At 35.2% G+C, this 21,992-nt stretch overlaps 5 protein-coding genes and 2 long non-coding RNA genes across 10 annotated transcripts; 4 read left to right on the forward strand and 3 right to left on the reverse strand.

Annotated features, from left to right (window-relative positions):
• On the forward strand, positions 1 to 3,237 carry LOC145959998 (uncharacterized). The gene is made up of 3 exons (XR_014435247.1): positions 1 to 393; positions 1,736 to 1,972; positions 2,873 to 3,237. It is a non-coding gene; the product is annotated as an uncharacterized LOC145959998 (long non-coding RNA).
• Positions 973 to 4,364, reverse strand: Adss (adenylosuccinate synthetase). The gene is made up of 6 exons (XM_083079227.1): positions 3,974 to 4,364; positions 2,864 to 2,966; positions 2,181 to 2,544; positions 1,710 to 2,102; positions 1,260 to 1,510; positions 973 to 1,179 (listed from the first exon to the last, which is right to left on the reverse strand). Exons 1-6 carry the CDS (start codon positions 4,154 to 4,156, stop codon positions 1,130 to 1,132), a joined length of 1,344 nt encoding a protein of 447 aa, XP_082935353.1. The 5' UTR covers positions 4,157 to 4,364; the 3' UTR covers positions 973 to 1,129.
• On the forward strand, positions 3,512 to 7,454 carry LOC145959997 (uncharacterized). 2 transcript variants are annotated; one of them, XM_083079239.1, is made up of 3 exons: positions 3,512 to 5,283; positions 5,921 to 6,811; positions 7,128 to 7,454. In XM_083079239.1, the coding sequence occupies exons 2-3, from the start codon at positions 6,296 to 6,298 to the stop codon at positions 7,200 to 7,202; spliced, it is 591 nt and encodes a 196-aa protein (XP_082935365.1). In that variant the 5' UTR covers positions 3,512 to 5,283; positions 5,921 to 6,295; the 3' UTR covers positions 7,203 to 7,454. The 2 variants fall into 2 exon arrangements, with proteins under 2 accessions (XP_082935365.1, XP_082935366.1); XM_083079240.1 differs by having other exon boundaries at positions 3,512 to 3,880.
• Positions 7,455 to 7,529: 75 nt separating this feature from the next.
• On the reverse strand, positions 7,530 to 10,938 carry LOC145959999 (uncharacterized). Its single transcript, XR_014435248.1, has 5 exons — positions 9,913 to 10,938; positions 9,588 to 9,838; positions 9,077 to 9,469; positions 8,691 to 9,004; positions 7,530 to 8,617 (listed from the first exon to the last, which is right to left on the reverse strand). It is a non-coding gene; the product is annotated as an uncharacterized LOC145959999 (long non-coding RNA).
• Positions 8,115 to 10,809, forward strand: Csn1b (COP9 signalosome subunit 1b). Of its 2 annotated transcripts, none has more exons than XM_083079225.1 (5): positions 8,115 to 8,364; positions 8,504 to 8,596; positions 8,699 to 9,820; positions 9,915 to 10,049; positions 10,270 to 10,809. In XM_083079225.1, exons 1-5 carry the CDS (start codon positions 8,269 to 8,271, stop codon positions 10,345 to 10,347), a joined length of 1,524 nt encoding a protein of 507 aa, XP_082935351.1. In that variant the 5' UTR covers positions 8,115 to 8,268; the 3' UTR covers positions 10,348 to 10,809. The 2 variants fall into 2 exon arrangements, with proteins under 2 accessions (XP_082935351.1, XP_082935352.1); XM_083079226.1 differs by having other exon boundaries at positions 8,116 to 8,295.
• A 1,751-nt stretch (positions 10,939 to 12,689) lies between the features above and the next one.
• On the forward strand, positions 12,690 to 16,171 carry Srp54k (signal recognition particle 54k). The gene is made up of 9 exons (XM_083079241.1): positions 12,690 to 13,138; positions 13,598 to 13,774; positions 13,917 to 14,146; positions 14,239 to 14,389; positions 14,472 to 14,620; positions 14,822 to 15,083; positions 15,238 to 15,346; positions 15,440 to 15,706; positions 15,938 to 16,171. The coding sequence occupies exons 1-9, from the start codon at positions 13,061 to 13,063 to the stop codon at positions 16,033 to 16,035; spliced, it is 1,521 nt and encodes a 506-aa protein (XP_082935367.1). The 5' UTR covers positions 12,690 to 13,060; the 3' UTR covers positions 16,036 to 16,171.
• Positions 16,172 to 16,425: 254 nt separating this feature from the next.
• LOC145960001 (acidic mammalian chitinase) lies at positions 16,426 to 20,926 on the reverse strand. Of its 2 annotated transcripts, none has more exons than XM_083079243.1 (6): positions 20,426 to 20,926; positions 19,763 to 20,026; positions 18,288 to 18,569; positions 17,957 to 18,193; positions 17,458 to 17,881; positions 16,426 to 17,335 (listed from the first exon to the last, which is right to left on the reverse strand). In XM_083079243.1, the coding sequence occupies exons 1-6, from the start codon at positions 20,482 to 20,484 to the stop codon at positions 17,162 to 17,164; spliced, it is 1,440 nt and encodes a 479-aa protein (XP_082935369.1). In that variant the 5' UTR covers positions 20,485 to 20,926; the 3' UTR covers positions 16,426 to 17,161. The 2 variants fall into 2 exon arrangements, with proteins under 2 accessions (XP_082935369.1, XP_082935370.1); XM_083079244.1 differs by lacking the exon at positions 20,426 to 20,926 and adding an exon at positions 20,103 to 20,395.
• Positions 20,927 to 21,992: the final 1,066 nt, after the last annotated feature.

The following is a 21,992-nucleotide window of genomic DNA, read 5'->3' on the forward strand; positions in this document are numbered from 1 at the left end:
AATCAAAATTAAGAGCATACACCAATCAGGCTCACGAATTTTACACAGTTGCAAAACAGCTTTTTCTGCTGAATGCAGCCAATTACACAATGATTACCGAATAAATGTACGTTATAATCAAAACAACACGCCAAGCAACATGCCACGTGTATTCAAATAAACGTGACAGCCAATTATCTTTGCGGTAAAAAATTCACCAAATAAATGCGGAGATGCGTACAAAATGGTCCAAGTATTATTTCTTCTACTCCTGGAGATACGATAGAGAAGAAAAAAAATATATACATCTCCAGTGTTAAAAAGGATGACAAGGTTATGTCTTTCCAATAGATGTGATGCAAGATGCTGGGAAATAAATCGCAATTTCGAACTACATATATTTTAATTATCACGGTATACATATATTTTATAAGCTAATAATCGCGTATATAATACATATATAGCATACGTTATTAATATATAATATTTACAAATATAATTGGAGATAAAAATCGCGCGGAAAATTGACATCCGATTTTACAAATCTGTCAAAAATAAATCGGAATTTCTTGAAAAATTGATGTATTAAATTTTACTTTGTATATTCCTTTGTTGACAAGAATACGACGGCATATCGTTGAATTCAACATTTGGTAGATTTTTGTTCCACATAATAAATAGAATTAACGCGATTAAAAATAATAATTAATAAAAAATAAATAATTTTATATACATACATACATACATACATATATATATATATATATATATATATATATATATATATATATATATATATAAATCTAATAACAGAATCTATTTAAATTAGATAAATGATAACAAAAGGAACATTTTTCTAATCTTCGGCTTATTTGTTAGATATGACTACAAAATGACTACACACTCATATTGTTACTCAATTATACAATATTAAATATGCATATTTACACACATATATATATATATATATATATATATATATATATATATATATGCATTTAAGAATACTATATTCACTGAAAACTTATTGTTAAAGTACATTTCGCCTGTGCGCTCATCAGCTTTGCATTGCAAATATTACAGATAAAATTAAAATTAATAATACATTTAATGCCGTGTGTTTAAGTAACATTTTGCGGACTGTGCATCGTCAGAGGGCAATTACGCTTTCTCGACCTGCTCCTACACCAATCCATTTGACTGTAACAAAGTAGATTCTTATTCTGGTAAACTTTTTGACATACATATGAAATACATGCTATAATGCTATGTAAACACACCTGGTACATTTAAATATTCCTCTATGATTTGTATGTATTTATGTGCATTTGGTGGCAATTTATCTAAGGAACGTACACCTTCGGTAGTCGATTGCCAACCCTCGACTGTCTTATATACAACTTCAACTTTTGCTAGTTCACTGCCTGGAAAATAATCTATGTCCTTTCCATTTAATCGATATCCAATGCACACTTTTATCTCTGGTAATGTATCCAAGATATCGAGTTTTGTTAAGGATATAGATGTATACCTGGAATGAGAAAACAATGATTAATATATATTAATATATATATTTTATATATATTAATGTTTTTATATTATCTTATATATTAATATTTTTGTTAGTTTGCATTTTTGAATGCAATTATTTATTATATTAAGCAACTATACGCATTCACACAAATAGAAATTTTCAGATTCCTTCACGTATAATACATTTTTTTACACACCCATTAACTAACGTCGTAAATTTCAGCAACGGCAAATCGAGCCATCCACACCGTCTCTTTCGCTTTGTGGTTACACCGATTTCATGGCCTCTTTCCTGCAATAATTCTCCAGTGGAATCTAAAAGTTCTGTGGGAAATGGCCCGTCACCGACTCTGGTAGTATAAGCTTTTACAACACCGATTATCTCGCCAATTGTGCTAGGAGGTAGACCAAGACCAGTCAATACTCCACCAATGCTGCAGTTCGAGCTTGTCACATATGGGTAAGTTCCGAAATCAATATCCAACATTGCTGCGTTAGCACCTTCCACCAAAACCTTTTTACCATCCTTTAAAGCCTGGTGCAAATATTGCACCGTTTCCTTCACATATGGCCTTATACGTTTGGAGTATCTGCAAAAGAATCAACTGCATATTATAAATCTTGTAAAACAATGTAATCTCATCATAAGATACTCGTTATATACGTACTCCTTGTAACGTTCCAATTCGGCTTTAACGTCGACGTGCAAGGCAGGAAACATTTTTTGATACGACGTAACTAAAGTATTAAACTTTTGGGAGAACTTGTCAAAGTCGTCGAGAAGATCTCCGATTCTGAGTCCATTCCTCGCAGCTTTGCTCGAATACGTCGGTCCAATACCTTTCTTCGTAGTTCCCAATGACTGCGTGCCTTTCTCTAATTCTTGCAATCCATCGACCTGTTGATGAAAATCAAACACTATATGCGCCCGATCTGATATTATAAGTCTGTCCTCCCAGTTCTTGAGCCCTTTAGACTCGTTCTTTTCCAACTCATCAAATAGACCAGGCAGATGAATCACTACTCCATTGCCTGTGAACAAAAAAAAATCGCAAACATTAATTATATATACAATCTGCAGTGTATTTAACAGAATTGAGGTAACAATATTCAGATAATTCAATATCTATCTATACACCAAGAGACAATAGAATAGCCCATGTATAAATAAGTGGAATAATTGTTTTATACATTGACCTTAATTTCTTCTCTTTTCTATATATTTATTTTGTTAAATTGTTTAACTTGCTCCTTTATATTAAGTTAATTACTAAAATCATCACAGATACATGTTATTTTTTTACAAATCATAACAATTTATTTTATTTGTTGATCTTGAAAAGGTCATTACCTATTACAGATTTGCATCTGGGATTGATTATTCCACTAGGCAGAAGGTGAAAATCGAATTTGGCACCTTCTACAACTACAGTATGCCCTGCATTATTTCCTCCCTGTGAAATTACATTAATTAATCAACCTGAAGAAACAGGGCTTGCCATTATTTATGATGAGAAAGGTTGTATCGTAATTTTAATTGAAACAAAATAAGAATTTTTTGAATGATACAAACAATGGCGTCAAAAAGTTTCAATATACAAGTGTACTAGAAATATGTATATAATATACCATCTATATTCTATCTATTATGACTATGTAAAAAATAAAAAAAGAGGATAAAAATCAAAGAAATGTAAAAAATAAAATAAATATTTTATATAAATGACACAATCTATATCTATTCCGTTGAATAGATATAAATAATTGTGTCATTTATATAAAAAGTAATGTTGCTAAGAAATAATTCTCCTTGACATATTTAATATTATTTCTTTGTAGAAATATGGATATGCATAGATTAACACAAATTACATAAACCTTGATTTTTTCTGCATTAACACATCAAATAATTACTTATAAAGCAATAATTATATATCATCGTGTCAAGCTAAATACTCTTATGACGAACGAGATAAAGAATATTTGGGTTATTTATCATATTAGGTCACAAAGATACGTGGTAATTTTGTGATTTCTTTTTTTATATATATGTATACATAAAAGCCATCAATTATGTAATATCAGATACCATGCTATAGACATGTTGTGTTTGTAATATCCGCAGGTCAGGTGACGCGCGCGCGTTATTTCTAAAAATAAAACTAAAAAAGGACAGTAGACACGAGCGTTTTTCGCGTTTTTAAGGGTACGCGGACAATCTTGAATATTTTTAATACTTTCAAGGAATATTCTTCGGCATTTCCCGGAGCACACGACAACTAACCTAATCTTCGGACGTGACCGTCCTCTCGACGATCTTGAAGAAAGAAAATAGGACTAGTTCCAAACAACGCTGAATAAATGCAAGGTGACATTTAGGGGAGAAAGTCGTTCGCGCCAAGTTTTCCGGGGATCGACCCGGAAGACGCGGGAAGCGCGTTCGCGGATACCTGACGCATACCTGACACCTGCAAACGATGTCAGCGTCTATCGCCAGCATGTCCACGACCTTCCCCTTGCCCTCGTCGCCCCATTGAGCGCCGAGGACCACCGTGACCTTCGATATGGGCCCGCCACCCGTGGTGGACACCCGCTGTTTCTTCCTCGGCGAGGCCGGGGCACCGTTGCCGTTCGCCTGCTGCATCCTGGGCACGCACTAGAGAAATGTCCGCGGTTGTCGGAGGACGGACGAGTCCGCGCGCGCTGTCGCGTGTCAGCGGATGAACGCGATCCTTCGGAGGGAAGCCCCGTCTCCCGCCTACCTCCTCGCCGGGGAACAGCTGACGCGACAGAAATCGGAACCGGAACGATCGGGGCGACTCGCGCCTCGCGCCGCTCCTCATCTCCCCTCTCCCCCTTCCGAATCCTCCCTTCCCCCTCTCCTCTCCTCTCCCGCGTCAAGACCCAACCTACCTACTGATTAAAGCTGGTTTTTATCGGATCGAACGCGTATATTCGACGATATTCGGTTTAATCGCGCGTTTTTCTAGCTAAAAGATATATCGAGTATTATCGAGTATTAACGTTTTTTTTTTCCAGAATCTATTTAATTTTGGAAAGGCAAACGATGGACGCGCGATCGCGGTTTTAATTCGTATGAATTACGCATAATGCATAATGAAATAAACGCGCACGTGACGCCTGGGAAACTCGTTTGTTTTTCACATTCAGCGCCACTTGACATAAGTTAATTTCTTCGGTACTATATTAATCGCGTTTTAGGAAATCTAGATAATTAAATTGGCAAAGTATACTTATTAAATTTTATCGATCAAACAGGAATTAACATAAGCAAGTTATTATAATTGCTCGTTCAATGTCGACGGTTCCGGAGTACATGCATCATCCCAGAGATTGTCGACGATTATTTTTCCACTCGCGTGCAAGGGAATTATCGAAATAATTATCTTCGAATGGCTAAATGGCACTAGAACCGATATAAAAATACAGATCGAAAATACAGACTGAAATAATAGAAATTAAGTCAAATTAAATTAAGTTAAGAAAGAGAATTAAGACATTTTATGATATTTTATATTGGAATAGGATGTAATATATTTATTATAAATTGATGCGAAAGACGTGGTACTTTGTCCAACGGATAGAAATACAAAAAGAACAATTCTTGGCTCTCTACGAATGGAGAAATACTCGATTGGCGAAGGTTTATTTCAGTACGCATGATGTAATTGTGGGGTAATTCGAGTAATCGTACTGTCAGTTGAGAAACGAGGTCCGTTTCAAGGCGATAATTTAAAAGATAACCACCGTGTATGTATATGTATACACATATATAACATACAGTCATATGATTTGATATGTGAATTGCATTCTATTTTTACTCTTAATTTCTTTTTAAAGCGATAAGCGAGTTTTTACTCTACAAATTCCTTCATCGGGTATTCTAATATATGATGAAGAATTTTTACAAATGTTTTATTTGTAAATAAGGAATTGTTTTAGGCAAACGTATGTAAGAAAATATTTCCTCGAATTATACGCGAAATTTTTAATCTATCGCACTTGTGTATTAAGTCTTCCAAGGTACAAAGAAAGCCACCAGCGATAGGTTTTATCGCGATGTCATTTAATGATTAATCGAAATTGCAAATTTCCGACGATATACGGGAAGAAAAATGAAAAAAGAATCTTGTACCGACGTACTCGTATCGCGTTTAACTTGGAAGCCCGTGCCCGGTAAACAATAAACCGGAAAGCTGGGTGCACAAGCGCTCTTCAATATTTACATCGGCGAAATGGATATATTACCGGATTAGAGACGTGACCCCCGTGGCTTTTTAATTATACAAGCCTCGGTGCACCGGGACATCTGCCCTATAGAAACTCCTCGACGAGAGGAGATCCGTTCCCTCGCTACCGAGTATCAATTACATTGTTATTATTACAGGGGAGTAACCGAACAGAGATGCGGTCAGAGATAATACACTGGTATAAGAGCATGCACAACAATGGGACAGGTACACGCGGCGTTAACCGAAGCGCGATCCCCCCCTTTGCCCCCCCTCGTCGTGCGAGCAACGCGATAGCCATCGCGCGTGCAACTATGCGTTTAATTTGGATTTGCCGCGGAAAGAGAAAGAGAGAGAAAGGAGGAGAGAGGATACGTGTCGCGAAAACGAGGGGTACGCGCCCCCCGAGGGAGACCCGTACTTTCTACACGTGTGCGTACGTGCACGCATAACGCATATACGCGTATCCGCATATACGCGATATATATATAACGAGGAGTTGCTTCTTCGGGAGATTTAGTGAAACATCCGGGATGACGAGCGAAGCACGAATGAGGAACACGGATTTCAGTATAGCCCGTATACTGTCGGACGATCGCGGTTGTTCGCCTAAATCGCGGGTGGATCGCGAGGAGGGGGGGGACGTCGAACGGAAGCCGCGCGTCCCGGCCCTCCCGGAAGCGAGCGAGGGACGAGCGAGGGAGGGACGCGATGGGGAGACCCGACGAAGCGAGACGGAACGCTCCGACGCTGTCGTCCCCGACGTCGTCGAGACGACGGGCACCTTCCTCGTCAGTGGAAGGCCGACGCGACCGGAAGTGCGGAGAGCCGATCTCACGTGGCTCCAGTACACCCGGTATAGACCGCCGAAGCTACCCAGGAGGTCCTACGTCGAGAGGCGGGCCAAGCGGCGAACGGACGATCGTCCCCGCATCCCGTTCTCCTCGTCGCAGCTGCAGGTGTTGGAGGACAGGTACAGAAGGAGCGCCTACCTGTCCAGGAATGATGTCATCGAGATGTCCGCGATGTTGAGGTTGCCGCAGAGCAAAGTATGTATTGAAAAAAAAGATAAAGGAAGATCCTCTCTCTCTTCCTCTCTTTCCGTCCGAGTCGTTCTGTGAACAATCGGTGTCGGTAAATTTGCGTTCGTCGATTTGTATATGTCATTGATATGACATAAGGTTTTTCGATGTAAAAATGCACGTTATATTGATGTTTTCCCGCGGATGTATTCGAATTTAAATTGTTTCATTTCGCGCGATCTTGGTAGGTAAAACAGATCTCTATTTTATCAGTTGTCTGTAACGAGATTGCGCGAAAATGATAGATTATGCGATTTTATACATATGTTGCTTTTTTTTATAGATAAAGATCTGGTTTCAAAATCGTCGAGCGAGACAAAGACGTGAATCGCTCAATTCCACGATAGCGGCGCGATGACAGGACGATGAAGGAAGAATCCTGCAAAGTCCAAAAATCGTGGAGGATTCTCGTCAAGGATTGATATGTAGAGGATTCGAATCTGGATTATATTTCAAGTGTGACTTTTCACATTGCAATTATTTATTTTACGCATCCTTGATTTTTGTACAAATACAAACTTATAATAATAATAATATATATTTATTGTATGTAAAATAATGATGCGCTATATTGTATATGTAACTGTTAATGGAATAAAAAGAGCGAAGCTACATATATATATATGTATGTATATATATATATATATATATATATATATATATATACACTAATATATGTATATATATAATGGAGACCTTTCTTCACTATAAAACAAAATATAAAATATAACAAAATATATTGTAAACAATTTAAAAAATAATAATAATATACCAAACAATAAAAAATAATTTTATAATTCGTTTCAGGAAGAAGGCATGTTGTGTAAATAGACAAGACATGTCAAAATACTGTAAATATCAAAAACATTAATACTAAAAATATTGTAAATACCAAACTCTATTTGTTCGTAAATGATAAAAAAATTCTATGCTGTAACAGAAAATTGTCTTTTGCACAAACATACATATAATATCAACCCACACAGCACACATTCTTAGAATGTTTAAAAATCAACTTAAAGAATCTTAGAATATGTAATTTTAGAATATGTTTTATAAAAACAAATAGAAGAAGAACTGCTTTGCTTGTCGCAATATTTTCGTCCTATCAAAGGGACAAGATCGGATAATATAAGGAGGGATATCTCTCTCTCTCTTTTTTGTTTGAGAGAGAAAGAAAGAGAAAAGATTTCTCTCCTCTGCGTATATAACTTGACATTTAATTTAAATGTCTACCGCGAGAGGTCGCTCTCTCGTCTCTTGCTTTTCGCTTCTGTCCCAATACCGGCTGAGCGAGTGAATATGTGTGCATCGTGTTTAATTTATATATATGATAAGCACACACAAAATATCGAGCAATAATCTTTTTCCACTATAGAGTAGCCCTACGAATCACGGTTTTAACATAACGGATACGACTAATAATGCCGTTGCAAGTTCACGACGTTCAGGTAAATTATCCGTTACCCGATCGGGAAACGGGCGTTCTTCCCTCGAGATCGAGTGATTTAAACTACAAGGTTATCTTCGCAATGATGTTCGCATCTCTAATCGCCTTTCGCTATCTAAATATATTAAATTTCGATTTAAATTTACTCTCGTAAGCGTAAAATAGATAAAGCGGAATTATATCCTGGTAATTTCCTTTTTATTTTGCAGCAAAATGTCGTGGAGCCAATGCAGGTTGATGCTCCTGCAGAGGATAATGATAATGCTGAGGAAGAACCGTATATAGTAGAAAATCCGACGTTGGTACGTATAAAATTCGTTCAACTTGAAAAAGATTCATATTTTCAAGATTTATTTTTTTAAACAAATATGCAAATAATGTATCGTGTTTTCTTACCTTCTCAGGATTTGGAGGTATACGCCAACAGTTATACCGGACTTGCAAAATTGCATAGACTTGTATATATCGCCGATCATTGTCCATCGTTGAGAATAGAAGCATTGAAAATGGCAATTACTTATGTGATGACCACATATAACGTTTCGCTTTATATAATGCTACATAAAAAGCTCGTTGAAGCTATGGGCACTCCAGGATTACCGGACGTGGCGGCGCAGTCTACTTCACAAGACATGTTAACAATGGATCAAACATGGGTAGAGACTCGATCTAAGAAAGCTGCTCTGAAATTGGAGAAATTTGATACCGATCTGAAAAATTACAAAAGCAATTCTATCAAGGAGAGCATACGAAGAGGTCACGACGATTTGGGAGATCATTACTTGAATTGCGGTGATCTTGTTCACGCATTGAAATGCTATTCCAGAGCACGAGATTACTGTACTAGCGGCAAACATGTTGTGAATATGTGTTTAAACGTAATCAAGGTTTCTGTATATTTACAAAATTGGTCGCATGTACTTAGTTATGTTACCAAGGCTGAAGGTACACCAGACTTTCCAGAATTGCATGGTAAAGATAACAATCAGGCCATAATTACAAAATTAAAAGTAGCAGCAGGTTTGGCAGAATTGGCAACAAGAAAATATAAAATGGCTGCAAAACATTTTTTACAAGCATCCTTAGATCATTGCGATTGCCCCGAGTTATTGTCTCCCGGAAATGTGGCTCTCTATGGAGGACTTTGTGCTTTAGCTACCTTCGACAGACATGAACTGCAAAAACAAGTTATATTTAGTAGTTCTTTCAAATTATTTCTAGAGTTAGAACCGCAACTTCGAGATATAATTTTCAAATTTTATGAATCAAAGTATGCATCTTGTTTGAAATTACTTGATGAGATAAAGGATAATATTCTCTTGGATATGTACATAGCACCTCACGTAAATCTGTTGTACACGCAAATTCGAAATAGAGCCTTGATACAATACTTTAGTCCTTACTTAAGCGCAGATATGAGAAGAATGGCAACTGCATTCAATAGAACAGTATCTGAATTGGAAGATGAGCTCATGCAACTTATTCTCGATGGTCAGATCCAGGCTCGTATAGATTCGCACAATAAGGTAAGTGATACTTGCTGACTTAATCACATACAACATATTTTTCCATAACAAATATATAATACTTTAAATGTATATTTTTTAAAATTACTTACAGATTTTGTATGCAAAAGACGTCGATCAACGTAGCACCACTTTTGAAAAGTCTATGAGCGTTGGGAAAGATTATCAGAGGCGTACGCGTATGTTGATCTTAAGAGCCGCAATGTTGAAACAACAAATTCATGTAAAGGTAAATTATAGTTAGAGGAAATCTCTTTATCTCTTTTTTTTCTAAGATTGTGAGCTCTTTCATTATCACACAGTAACTATAGAAAATTTATTGAAACATCTTGTTTAGTCAAATTTAAGTAATGAACTAAGAGTCAAACAGATGGTCGTACATCAGTTTTGCAAAAAGTTAATTTGACTTTGTATTGTCCTATTTAAAAACACACTGTTTATTTTGATAGAGTCCTCAACGCGACAGTACACAAGGAGGCGAGATGTCGGTAGCACCTGGAAATGGCACTTTAGCAGCAAAAAATTAAAACATGTTTGATATCTTATGTTCCGAAAAAAAGAAAAAAATTATATTTATGCGTGTTAATTGACACGATCACCTAAGCATGAGATAAGGTTTCATCTCTGCATCCGACATTGTGTTATTTACATTATTTCCGAAGTCGATGTCCTGTACCTCATTTTCAACATATAATATATGGCATGTATATAATATTGCTACACATTGTGTTTATAAAAAACAAAGCGACGTTTATATATATATAAACCATTCTTTCAATTATGATTAAAGAATCATAATAGAGGAAAGTGTGTAACATAGACCAACTTTTTGATTAATTAATAAAACCATACTAATATGTTCTCTTTCACGCAAGGAAATTATGTATTGAAAAATCGTTATTTTTAAGTTTTACACAAACGATGTGAACGAATCTAAGACTTTAACATATTCTGCTGGGATTTAAAATAAATTCATTATATTAAATACACGTTCACGTATCGTCTATAATATAATCCGTATATTTTTTCAATTATATATTTCATTTAATCCCAAAGAAAATTAAAATAATCTTCGTTCTGTATATTTATTATGTATATATGTATATTATTATTATTATTATTGTGTGTGTGTGTGTGTGTATGTGTGTGCACGTGTACACTCCGCGATAACGATTCGTTCCGTGACCCCTCTCGCGGGGCAAGGGGCGACGGAACGAATCGTTGTCGCGGAGTGTACATATACAGGGTGTCCCGAAACTACCGCTTGATATTTTAAAGGCAGATTCTCTGGCCAATTTAAAAACGATTTTTCCTCAGCGTAAATGTCACGGCACTAATAGTTTTCGAGTTATAAACGATTGAAAATAAAGGGTTTTTCGCAAACTAAGGCTTATGGGAATAAAATATTAATAAAGTCACATTCTTTAGTTAATTTTAGGTACAGTTTACTTTAATAGAATTTTAATTTAAGGCTTAGTTAGAAAGATACATGATGACAAAAATTGCGAATATGCAAAAAATAATGATCTCCCTCGACATTTTCGCTGAGGAAAAATCGTTTTTAAATTGGCCAGAGAATCTGCCTTTAAAATATCAAGAGGTAGTTTTGGGACACCCTGTATATATATATGGACACCCTGTATATATATATATATATATATATATATATATATATATATATATATGTATATATACAGGGTGTCCCAGAGCACCCGTACACCCCTTTTAAAATGAAAATAAATAACTTTTATCAAAAATCGCGAACAATTTTTAAGTAAATCGGGTACGCTCTATCAAATGGTGATATTTTCAACTTTTGATTCCGACCAGAAATACGCCATCCGGATCGGAAGTTGAATTTTTTTAGGGAAACATGGTACTTTTTATTACAGATTCGAATTGTGAAACGTGAAAAAATAAGAAACTTTTGTATGTGTCTCTGTCAATCTTAACATTTGAAGTTCATTATTTCATCACAGTTACTTTCAAGGTCAATTTTAAGATTGACAGAGGCACATTTCAGAAAAAACGTTTGATACAAAAGTTTCTTATTTTTTCACGTACAATTCGAATCTGTAATAAAAAGTACCATGTCCCCCTAAAAAAATTCAACTTCCGATCCAGATGGCGTATTTCCGGTCGGAATCAAAAGTTGAAAATATCACCATTTGATAGAGCGTATCCGATTTACTTAAAAATTGTTCGCGATTTTTGATAAAAGCCATTTATTTTCATTTTAAAAAGGGTGTACGGGTGGTCTGGGACACTCTGTATATATAATTATATTATTATTATTATTATTATATTCTGTATATTGTGTGTGTGTGTGTGTGTGTGTGTATATGTTTTTTATACAAGAGGAGGGGAATTTGTTTTTTATTTATGAAGAGTCCAAAATATATATGATAACGAATATGGGAGCAAAAGTATGATGAAGGAGCTTTAAATATCATAGTGACAATTAAAAGTCCCTAACGTGACGGACTCGTTAGTTCTGTCCACAGACTTCTATAATACACTAGACTGCTAACATCTGTATAAAATGACTCGAAAAAGTGATGCGAGGTGCAAATGGTGGTGGGGATGGCAGCCATATTTCGTGTGGGCAAATTATACTGGGCAAATTATTCAGTTCGTATTGTCGATGTTGTCAGATAAGTCAGATGTCAACAGACGAGATAGCCTCAAAATAGGTTGTGCGTCGTGTAAATCTGTAGATGTGATAATTATATATAGCTATATACATAATACAATCCTCTTACAATCATAAAATAACATTTTGAACACCCTATATAATATGCCCACACGAAATATGGCGTCATGTGCACACCTGTGCATCATGTCCGCCTATATATGTTAGCAGTCTAGTGTATTATAGAAGTCTGTGGTTCTGTCAACTCGGAAATGCCCAACTTCAGTCTTCGGACGCGTGCGTGTTTTAATCGATATAATCAGAGATATAATGGACGACGGTTATGTCTACTAAGGTTTTATTAGTGCGATGTGTAAACAAGTCAAGCGAGCCTTTCGTGAGTCAGCTTACGTTCAAGAACAATCACCATTGTAGGTTTTTCCTTCTAGCGACGTGAGAGTCGGTCGTTTTCGCCCGACACCGGATGTGTCGTCATGCCGTGTTGGCCAAGTCGGGATATCATGACATATTTTATATGTTAATATTCTAATCGCGAAGTATATATATTTATTGCGAGGAGACGCGGCGAACGCGAAAACATCCCGAAAATGGTTTTGGCGGATCTCGGACGTAAAATTACGTCGGCCCTGCGGTCGCTCAGTAACGCGACTGTCATCAATGAGGAGGTAAGTTTGCGCGTTTATATTCCCGATATATTCGCGCAGCGAGATGGATTTACAAAGACGGTAAACAACGAATTAAACTGTCGTAATTTAACATCTTTTTCAGCGTTGTACTCTTTACTTTAGCGCAGGATGCTTCGCATCTTTTCGAGAAATAATTCTTGTACTTTCAGTTGTTTCTAATAACCTCGTTGCATGTTGTCAAGCTTGTGTTTACATCGTAGCTTGGATCCTCTCAAGTTTATCGCGTGACAATTTAGTAGATACTGCAAAAGTTTTATTCTTCTATCGTCAAAATGTCATTTCTTTAAAAATAACTCCTGATTTTATATTTTATTAATACTATATTTTTATATACATATGCCAATGTTCTTTTGGTTTATACTTACAATTTATTTTTACTGTTTGTAGTTGCATCTTTATTATGCATTTTTACAAATATACTTTTTTCCCTTCCGACAGGTTTTGAATTCTATGCTAAAGGAGATATGCGCAGCATTGCTTGAAGCTGATGTAAATATTAGATTAGTGAAAAAATTACGAGAAAATGTGCGCCAGGTTATCGATTTTGAAGACATGGCTGGTGGTCTTAATAAAAGGAGGATGATACAGAGCGCAGTCTTCAAAGAACTTGTAAAAGTTAGTTTAATATATCATTTAATATTGTATCTGTAGAGGCAACAATATCTAGAAATATATGAAAGACTTAAAAACTTGGCAATATAACGGTTACAAATAGTTCTTAATATTTAAATATACATTCAATCAATAATTTTTTCAGTTGATTGATCCTGGTGTAAAAGCGTATCAACCAGTAAAAGGCCGTCCTAATGTGATTATGTTTGTCGGTTTGCAAGGTTCTGGTAAAACAACCAGTTGTACCAAACTTGCGTATCATTATCTTAAGAAAAATTGGAAGGCATGTTTAGTATGTGCTGATACCTTTCGGGCAGGTGCATACGATCAGATAAAACAGAATGCTACAAAAGCTAGAATACCATTTTATGGAAGGTAATTAATTGAAGAAGAAGAAAATATTTATTATATCCTGCTACTTTATTCTTTATGTATCCATACTAATATATAATTCTTTCTAAATTTAGTTATACAGAGGTGGATCCTGTAGCAATTGCACAGGATGGTGTAGACATGTTTAAAAAGGAAGGATATGAGATAATTATTGTAGATACAAGTGGAAGACATAAACAGGAAGAATCATTGTTTGAAGAAATGTTGCAGGTCGCCAATGCTGTGGTAAAATTATAATAAATTTTTTGTTTGTACAAACTCTCCCCCCCTCGTGTTTTCAATGCTGATAAGTTTTTGTGTGTTGTAGCAACCAGACAATATAATCTTTGTAATGGACGCGACGATAGGTCAAGCTTGTGAAGCACAAGCAAAAGCTTTCAAGGAACGTGTTAATGTTGGTTCTATCATAATTACAAAATTAGATGGCCATGCTAAAGGTGGTGGGGCACTTTCTGCGTGAGTTTTTTTTTTATTAATTTCTAGTTTAACAATATCAATGTATATGATTGTCTAAGATGAGACATTATATTTGTGCAAAATAAAAGATACAAAACTATCTCTCATTATATTCGTTTAAAATATATGATTGTAATAATAATTATTTTCATAGTCAACTGTTTTTCTCTTTTTATTTTTTGGATATTTAATTTTTTTCAGTGTTGCAGCAACACAAAGTCCTGTAATATTTGTTGGTACAGGAGAACATATAGATGATTTAGAACCATTTAAAACAAAACCATTTATTAGTAAATTGCTCGGTATGGGAGATATTGAAGGTCTTATTGACAAAGTAAATGAACTCAATTTGGACGATAACGAAGAATTACTTGAGAAGATCAAACATGGTCAATTTACTTTACGAGATATGTATGAACAATTTCAAAATATTATGAAGATGGGACCATTTTCACAATTAATGGTGAATATCTTACAAGTTTATAGAAAAATTAATTTCTCCTGACATAAGTTTAGTAGAAGAAGATTGGAATAAGATTTATAGTTTGTATTAATATACAAAAGCTGAAAATATAATGGACTAATATTTTATAATTACTTTTAATTTCACTATATAGGGTATGATTCCTGGATTTAGTCAAGATTTTATGTCAAAAGGAACAGAACAAGAATCAATGGCAAGATTAAAGCGGCTGATGACTATTATGGATAGTATGAATGATTCAGGTTTGTATTGTTTAAGATATCACTTTAATGTTTTTTTTATGATGATTCCATTTCTTTCTCAGCATTATTTAATGTGTTGTACATTTATGTTAGAATTGGATAGTAGAGATGGAGCCAAGTTATTTAGTAAACAACCTGGAAGGATAATGAGAGTAGCAAGAGGTTCTGGTGTAACAGAAAAAGAAGTTAAAGATCTAATTACACAGTATACAAAGTTTGCAGCCGTTGTTAAGAAAATGGGAGGCATAAAGGGTTTATTCAAAGCAGGAGATATGGCGAAAAATGTTAATCCTACACAAATGGCAAAACTGAATCATCAAATGGCCAAAATGATGGATCCGCGTGTATTACATCAAATGGGTAAATAATTTTATTTTAATAGATTAATAAATTGGAAATATTCTTGTGTACTTTTATGTGAATTATATGATTTCTTAAATGTATTATATTAAAGAGTTAGGTCTTACTTAAAAAATTTATAGAATATTTTAAAGATATTTGTTTTATAATTTATTTGTGTGTAAAAATTATCTTTATATTTGTGAAAGCTATTTTTAGAAAAATTCTCCTTTATTTATTTAATTATTTTAGGTGGGATGCCAGGATTGCAAAATATAATGAAACAGTTACAACAGGGTGCTGCAGGTGGATTGGGAAATTTAATGGGAGGTTTTGGTGGCAAATCTTGAGACAAGGTTCCAGGCAGTGCCATTAATAGCCCATTCTTCGACATACTTTATCATTTTTTCAATTGCTCATCAAATCGTTAAAAAAAAAAAATACTTTTGATGTAAATGCAATAAATTACAAAAATATGCTACAAAATTCATGCCATAATGGGAATGTTAGCTTATCCCGACATTGTTTATAGCCCCTTTATATATCCTTGTATTTTAAATTTTGTTGAGCTTATTTTTTTTAAATGACTTTGTTGCTAGTTTTTTTTTTAATATCGAGTTACATAATTTTATATGGACAAGAAGTATTATATTCCTATTATATTAAGTATATGCATATATATGTTGGAGAAAATAAAAAATTAATTTTGGGTGGGTATTATCACAATTAAACAATAAAAGTGCAATTAACATGTAATAAATATGATTATTAATGCAAACGTATATAGAAGTATATTTTGTTACAAAAAGAAAAACACAAAGCTTGATTTTTATTTTCAAGCAAAAACGTAATTTCACATATTTTGTACTCTTGAATATTAGCACAATTTGATGTTTTAACATATTTCATATTGATAATTATTAGTTTATTGAAGTAATACTTAAAGATAGCACTAAAATTAATGCAAAATTATTATTCGCGAGTTTCAGATCTTTATTCTAAAACAGGTCTTGTTATACATGCTTACAATCTTGAATTATATGGCACGTTTTTTCTTTTAAATTGATTATATAATTTTTTTAGTTGTTTTTCTTTGATATAATCTAATCCAAGATATCTCGGATATCTATTTGTGAAATATATGGAAACAATATATGATAACAACGTAGGAAATATATATAACAATTCACGCATAATATATAATTTAACGCATGTATATAAATGTCTTTGATTTGACTCAATTACAGGTACAAGTGCTACACTCTACTATGGCATGTATAATACTGTATGTGCTTTAAATAGCAACTTATTTGTACAGAAAGATCTTTGAGCAACTGAGGTAGAGTGTAAAGTATCAAGTAATATATTAGATAGGAATGTAACAATTTTATGGGAATGCATTTGTTTCAATGTAAAATATTTTAAAGCTTTCGGAGAACAGCTAGATTTATCGATATTGTGCGCATAGTTGAGAAATTACAATCCTATTGACATCTGTGGCTTACTGTCCGATTCTTTAAATAATACTTTCGAAATAGTACGCGTCAAAGGAAACGTTTCGTTTGTACCGTAGCAAGTGCCATTCCAATCGTCAACATTTAAAGATAGAATCATGGCTCCCTTGAAGCCACTTGTACGAATCCATGTGCTCTGCAATACAAATATTTCAAATGTGAATTCATTTCACATATTGAAGATTACACACATACATACAGATCTTAAAAATATAATACTCAAGGTATATTTTACTCTAACACAGAAAAATATGGTACCTTGTAGTAGATGCTCTCTTCGTTATCATAAGATATCCATTCTCTGTCTTTAAACGTGTACGGTACGCGACTTTCTTTATTGAAGACGCTCACAGCTCCAGATTTTAAAAATTGACAAATTACGGGATAATTCACAAAACCCTTTGTACCAAGCTTTCCAAATCCACTAGTTGGAGCTTGTAAATTGTGATTCAATGGATTGTCTAGCTGATAAGAGTGACCGTAAGCTGGTATACCGACGACGATCTTTTCCCGTGGCATCCCCTTGGCCACCCAATATTGAGCAGAGAAATTCACATTTAATGTAGATAAGTAACCCGTTTCTGTACAACGAGGAAAGAGAGGAGCGTTCAGATCCGTAACTGGGAAGTACCAAACATAAAAATGATAATCGTACGACATGAGATTCACAAAGTCGACGTGTCTGTAAAGATAAAAAGATATTCTTTTTTTTATATTTTCAAGTATCTTACACAATTATTTTATATAACATGCATACTCTGCCATTTCAGGAACGCTATAACTTTGATCTACAATGGCCTGCGGCGCCGCGACTGCTACTGTCAGGAGTAATTTTTGCCCGCTACGATCAAATTCCTTCCGTAATTCCTGTAATAGCTGCACAAAATGTATCTTTTCACGATCGTCAGCTCCTATCCACGCTGGAAACTCCCAATCAACGTCGAAGCCGTCCAAATGATAAGTCTTGGTTACATTTAATACTGATCTTATAAATCTGGACACAGAGAGATGTTATCTATTACATATTTTCTAGAATATATTACATCTATCATACATGTATGCAATGAAAAATTGATGTGAAAACGTACTTTTTTCTATTTGCGTGTGTCTTGACCATCTCGGAAAATCCATCGTGGAGCTCATTATTTCCGCCGGCGCTAATCATGACCTTCAATTTAGGTTCGCGATTCTTTAAAGCGACCACTTGCTTGTACACCCACGCATTATCTCCTATGTCAAGCATGTTGTTTACCACGCTCGCAAAACCCACGATAATATGCGTACAAATATGAGGGTCAATGTGCGACGGACTGAGCTCCCCCGACGTGTTCAGGTTCCACGGTATTGTGTAGTAGCATACGATGACCTGGCTGAATGTACGATAGATTTCTGACATAAGTACACATAGCGAGCTCGCGTTTATCCTAGATAGACTTCGGACGATCGAAAAACATTTTCTTCACCTTGATATAAAACAAAGGCTTAGGACCGCGGCGTAGGATGACGGTACGGAATGACAAATCAAATAAATAATTAAAAGACAGACCTCGAATGTTAATGAGAAAATTTAATAAAGAAAAATGTTTGTCAAAAAATTCTAAATAATAAAAAGCTGAAGGACAAACGCACGTTTCGATCTGTTACAGATCCTTTTCAATGTCTTAATAATTACAAAGTTAAAATGCTGTAGCTAAACAAAGAAGGTCAGATGGACCTTAAAAACGGTTAAAAATGATTTAAATAACGCAAGAACAATGGTCGATATGAATTCGGTCAAAAACCAGAGAAAGTCCAGAGAAAGATAGGGATGAATGTGGGAGGAGGTCGGACGTGTCTTTACGTCCATTTGATCAACGAGCGACAGAATCCATCCGTGGCAACGGCATTGATGCATATCCTGTGGAGAGAGCATTCACACACTTTTCAGCCTAACGAATAATTGCTAGAAAACAATATTCGCAGACTAGAAAAATATGTGAGGCGCAAGTGGCTGGATCGGGAATCGAACCCGAGTCTTTCGCTTTCCGGGCAACTGCTCTAGACTACTGAGCTATCCAGACCTCACACCTAATGCTGCTTTTTAACACAGTGATATGCGACTCCAGAGCGATGTTGATATCTCGCTCGATGGATGCAATGCCGATTGCCATGGAGGATCCTTGAAAAGGTCGCTCGCTGACCAAATAAGTGCCAGTGGAGGTATTTGCGTGCATGCTGGCTTCCGACTGGCCTTCCATATGAAACGGCACCGACGAGCACAATGCCGTAGAGTGACCACATCCCCCAAAATCCCTCTAGTATATATGAAAATCCCCACTGTACCAAATAGCAGTGGCGGATGGACTCTAAGATAGGGCCGGGGCAGGCCTCCAGACTCATAAGCATATATAAGAGAAAATTCATAAAAAGTACAAATTTGAACAGCTATAAAATGCTGTAAAGAGAACACAGCTCCTCATTCCGTACCGTCATCCTACACCGCGGTCCTAAGTTTTTGTTTTATATCAATTCGATTTATTATCATACGGACCGTTAACACTTATTTGTTATTGTTTTTCTTCACCTGGTTGCATTGCGGTGGTATTGTTCCGATGCACCGACACTTGTGTTCCTGTCCGCATTCTGATTCTCCTTCGTCGATTCGGCGTACATCCGAGCCCGACGTAGCCACGTAGCAATCTTGGCATTGTCAATTTGCTCCTCCACAAATCTATCGGCTTTCGGGGCCCTCAGAACGAGTATACCGAACCAGGCGCGCGTGATAAATAGAATCCCGACGATCAGGAATGTCAAAGTAAGGCAAACGACTTGCGTTCTCCAGCGTGGTCTGAAAGAAGGGCATTTATCTTGTATTAAAGCGTTGTGTCAAAGTCCACAAATAATACGAATAATTGCGCACACACAAGGGACTGTCGCAGATTCAGAGGATCGCGTTTACGCGAAGCAACCTCCGATTAATCCTTCGCTTAATCATCCTTCGTGACGAGAAGCGTGAAAGCTAGGAGTGACGTATGAATTTGCCGTAGTGCGAAAAATCGATACAAAATTTCCTCCCTTTCTGCCTCTCCTCTCTCTCTCTTTCTCTCTCACACACACGATATATGTTTCATTAAGCAATCCCGAAGAATACGAGCGTGTTTACGCAAACGCGATACCCTCGCCCTCCTTATCACTTCTTCGACAAAAGTGACCAAAAATATCGTTACATATAAAGACATATACTCACTGTCGTATATCGGTTAGTAATTCATACTTGGCCTGTGGCACAGGTATTTGGTTAACCATTGAATGATTTTGTTCTTCTTACGATATTGTCGAGCGTCCGCGATGGGTTTCTTGTCAAAAAAAAGAAACGAGACGAGCGATCAAACGAGCGTTTTTCTTTTATCGTCGACGCTCAAGAGTCGAACCGTTTGACAATTCGCTATCGATAACGACCGAAGACAAAACGTTGGAACGCGCACAAAACGAGCCGAGATCGCACGTAGATATCGGTATCTAGGTATCCATACGTAGGCGGATTACGGATGGCAACAAGCGAGGAATTCGCGTTATGTTTACGACAATTGCATAAGGACGCGATGGGTGTGTTTCATCGCGAATTTACCGAATATATATTGATATATATAGGCAACAATAATCGAGATTAACCGACGTATGCATGTGTATATGTATTGTACATATGTAACACGATACACACGATACACACGACGACGACGACGACGACGACGCGTCAAACGTGTCGCTCCTTCACACACGGATGGGTTTTGCCGATTGGTTCGGAAATGTACTTCTAGGGGGCGTACATACATCTGTCAAAGTCTGTTCATTTTGGTTGCATACTAGATTTTCAAAGCACGGACACATAAGATACATAGATGTAGCATACATTATATCAATCATTTGTTGCCAGAGTTGGGAAAGTTACTTTATAAAAGTAATTAGTTACAGATACAGTTTTTTTAGTAAAAAATGTAATTAGTTACAGTTACAAGTTACCGATTCTGAAAAGTAACGCGTTACAGTTACAGTTACTTAAAAAGTAACGAGTCGTTACTTTGTAGTTACTTCCTTGGAATGGAAATAAAAATATTAAATCTGCACGCAGTAATAAAAATTTAATGACAATCTTATAAGGTATTAATTTAATTCTTGCAAATTATAGGGAATTTTAGAATGGCATTCACTTTAAAGAGAGAAATATATATTTTATTTTAATTTAAAAACAGCTAAATAAAAACAAAAATTTTTATTTAATGTAAAAGAAAACTTATAAAAAATATAATTTTATTGCATCGCTCTTATAATTTCATTATTTTAAGATAGATAGTATATGTATATAATTAATCTTTACTTTTTTACTATATTTTTTATATATGTATATATATATATACATCACGAATAATCCAAATTATTACAAATATTTATTACTATATTTTTTTAGTTAGTTTTTTAAATATTTATAACATACATGAAATACTCTACATATTATAATGATTAATATATATGTAACACATATCATGAAATACTAAGATATGTTAAATGATTCAATATGTTTAAAATTTTTATTAATAAAAAATGGGAGCATATGCATTGGATCATAAAGTATCGATAAAAGCGTTTATGCGCAAGTGTAAGGCGGTCCAATACGATTTGCAAAGATTAAAAAGAATATATATATATATTTTAAATCTTTATATATTATATATTTTATATCTATTATATATTTTAAATCTTTATATATTATATATTTTATATCTTTATATATTATATATATATATATATATATATAT

Source organism: Camponotus vicinus, unplaced genomic scaffold (assembly GCF_025532165.1).
Source record: "Camponotus vicinus isolate PSW18456_S1 unplaced genomic scaffold, iyCamVici1.0 SCAF_10, whole genome shotgun sequence".
NCBI classification, from domain to species: Eukaryota; Metazoa; Arthropoda; class Insecta; order Hymenoptera; family Formicidae; genus Camponotus; species Camponotus vicinus.

Excerpts from the sequence above, each read along its gene's own strand:
- Adss (XM_083079227.1), bottom strand. The coding sequence starts at position 4,156 with ATGCAGCAGGCGAACGGCAACGGTGCCCCGGCCTCGCCGAGGAAGAAA. Across the intron at positions 2,103-2,180 it reads GAATTGGAACGTTACAAGGA|ATACTCCAAACGTATAAGGC; the intron begins GTACGTATATAA and ends ATTCTTTTGCAG. Across the intron at positions 1,180-1,259 it reads GGAATATTTAAATGTACCAG|TCAAATGGATTGGTGTAGGA; the intron begins GTGTGTTTACAT and ends ACTTTGTTACAG.
- LOC145959997 (XM_083079239.1), top strand. The coding sequence starts at position 6,296 with ATGACGAGCGAAGCACGAATGAGGAACACGGATTTCAGTATAGCCCGT. Across the intron at positions 6,812-7,127 it reads TGAGGTTGCCGCAGAGCAAA|ATAAAGATCTGGTTTCAAAA; the intron begins GTATGTATTGAA and ends TTTTTTTTATAG.
- Csn1b (XM_083079225.1), top strand. The coding sequence starts at position 8,269 with ATGCCGTTGCAAGTTCACGACGTTCAGGTAAATTATCCGTTACCCGAT. Across the intron at positions 8,597-8,698 it reads TAGTAGAAAATCCGACGTTG|GATTTGGAGGTATACGCCAA; the intron begins GTACGTATAAAA and ends TTACCTTCTCAG. Across the intron at positions 9,821-9,914 it reads GTATAGATTCGCACAATAAG|ATTTTGTATGCAAAAGACGT; the intron begins GTAAGTGATACT and ends AATTACTTACAG.
- Srp54k (XM_083079241.1), top strand. The coding sequence starts at position 13,061 with ATGGTTTTGGCGGATCTCGGACGTAAAATTACGTCGGCCCTGCGGTCG. Across the intron at positions 15,347-15,439 it reads GGATAGTATGAATGATTCAG|AATTGGATAGTAGAGATGGA; the intron begins GTTTGTATTGTT and ends CATTTATGTTAG. Across the intron at positions 15,707-15,937 it reads GCGTGTATTACATCAAATGG|GTGGGATGCCAGGATTGCAA; the intron begins GTAAATAATTTT and ends TAATTATTTTAG.
- LOC145960001 (XM_083079243.1), bottom strand. The coding sequence starts at position 20,484 with ATGGTTAACCAAATACCTGTGCCACAGGCCAAGTATGAATTACTAACC. Across the intron at positions 18,570-19,762 it reads TACCACCGCAATGCAACCAG|CCAGGTCATCGTATGCTACT; the intron begins GTGAAGAAAAAC and ends TCGTACATTCAG. Across the intron at positions 18,194-18,287 it reads ACACACGCAAATAGAAAAAA|ATTTATAAGATCAGTATTAA; the intron begins GTACGTTTTCAC and ends CTCTGTGTCCAG.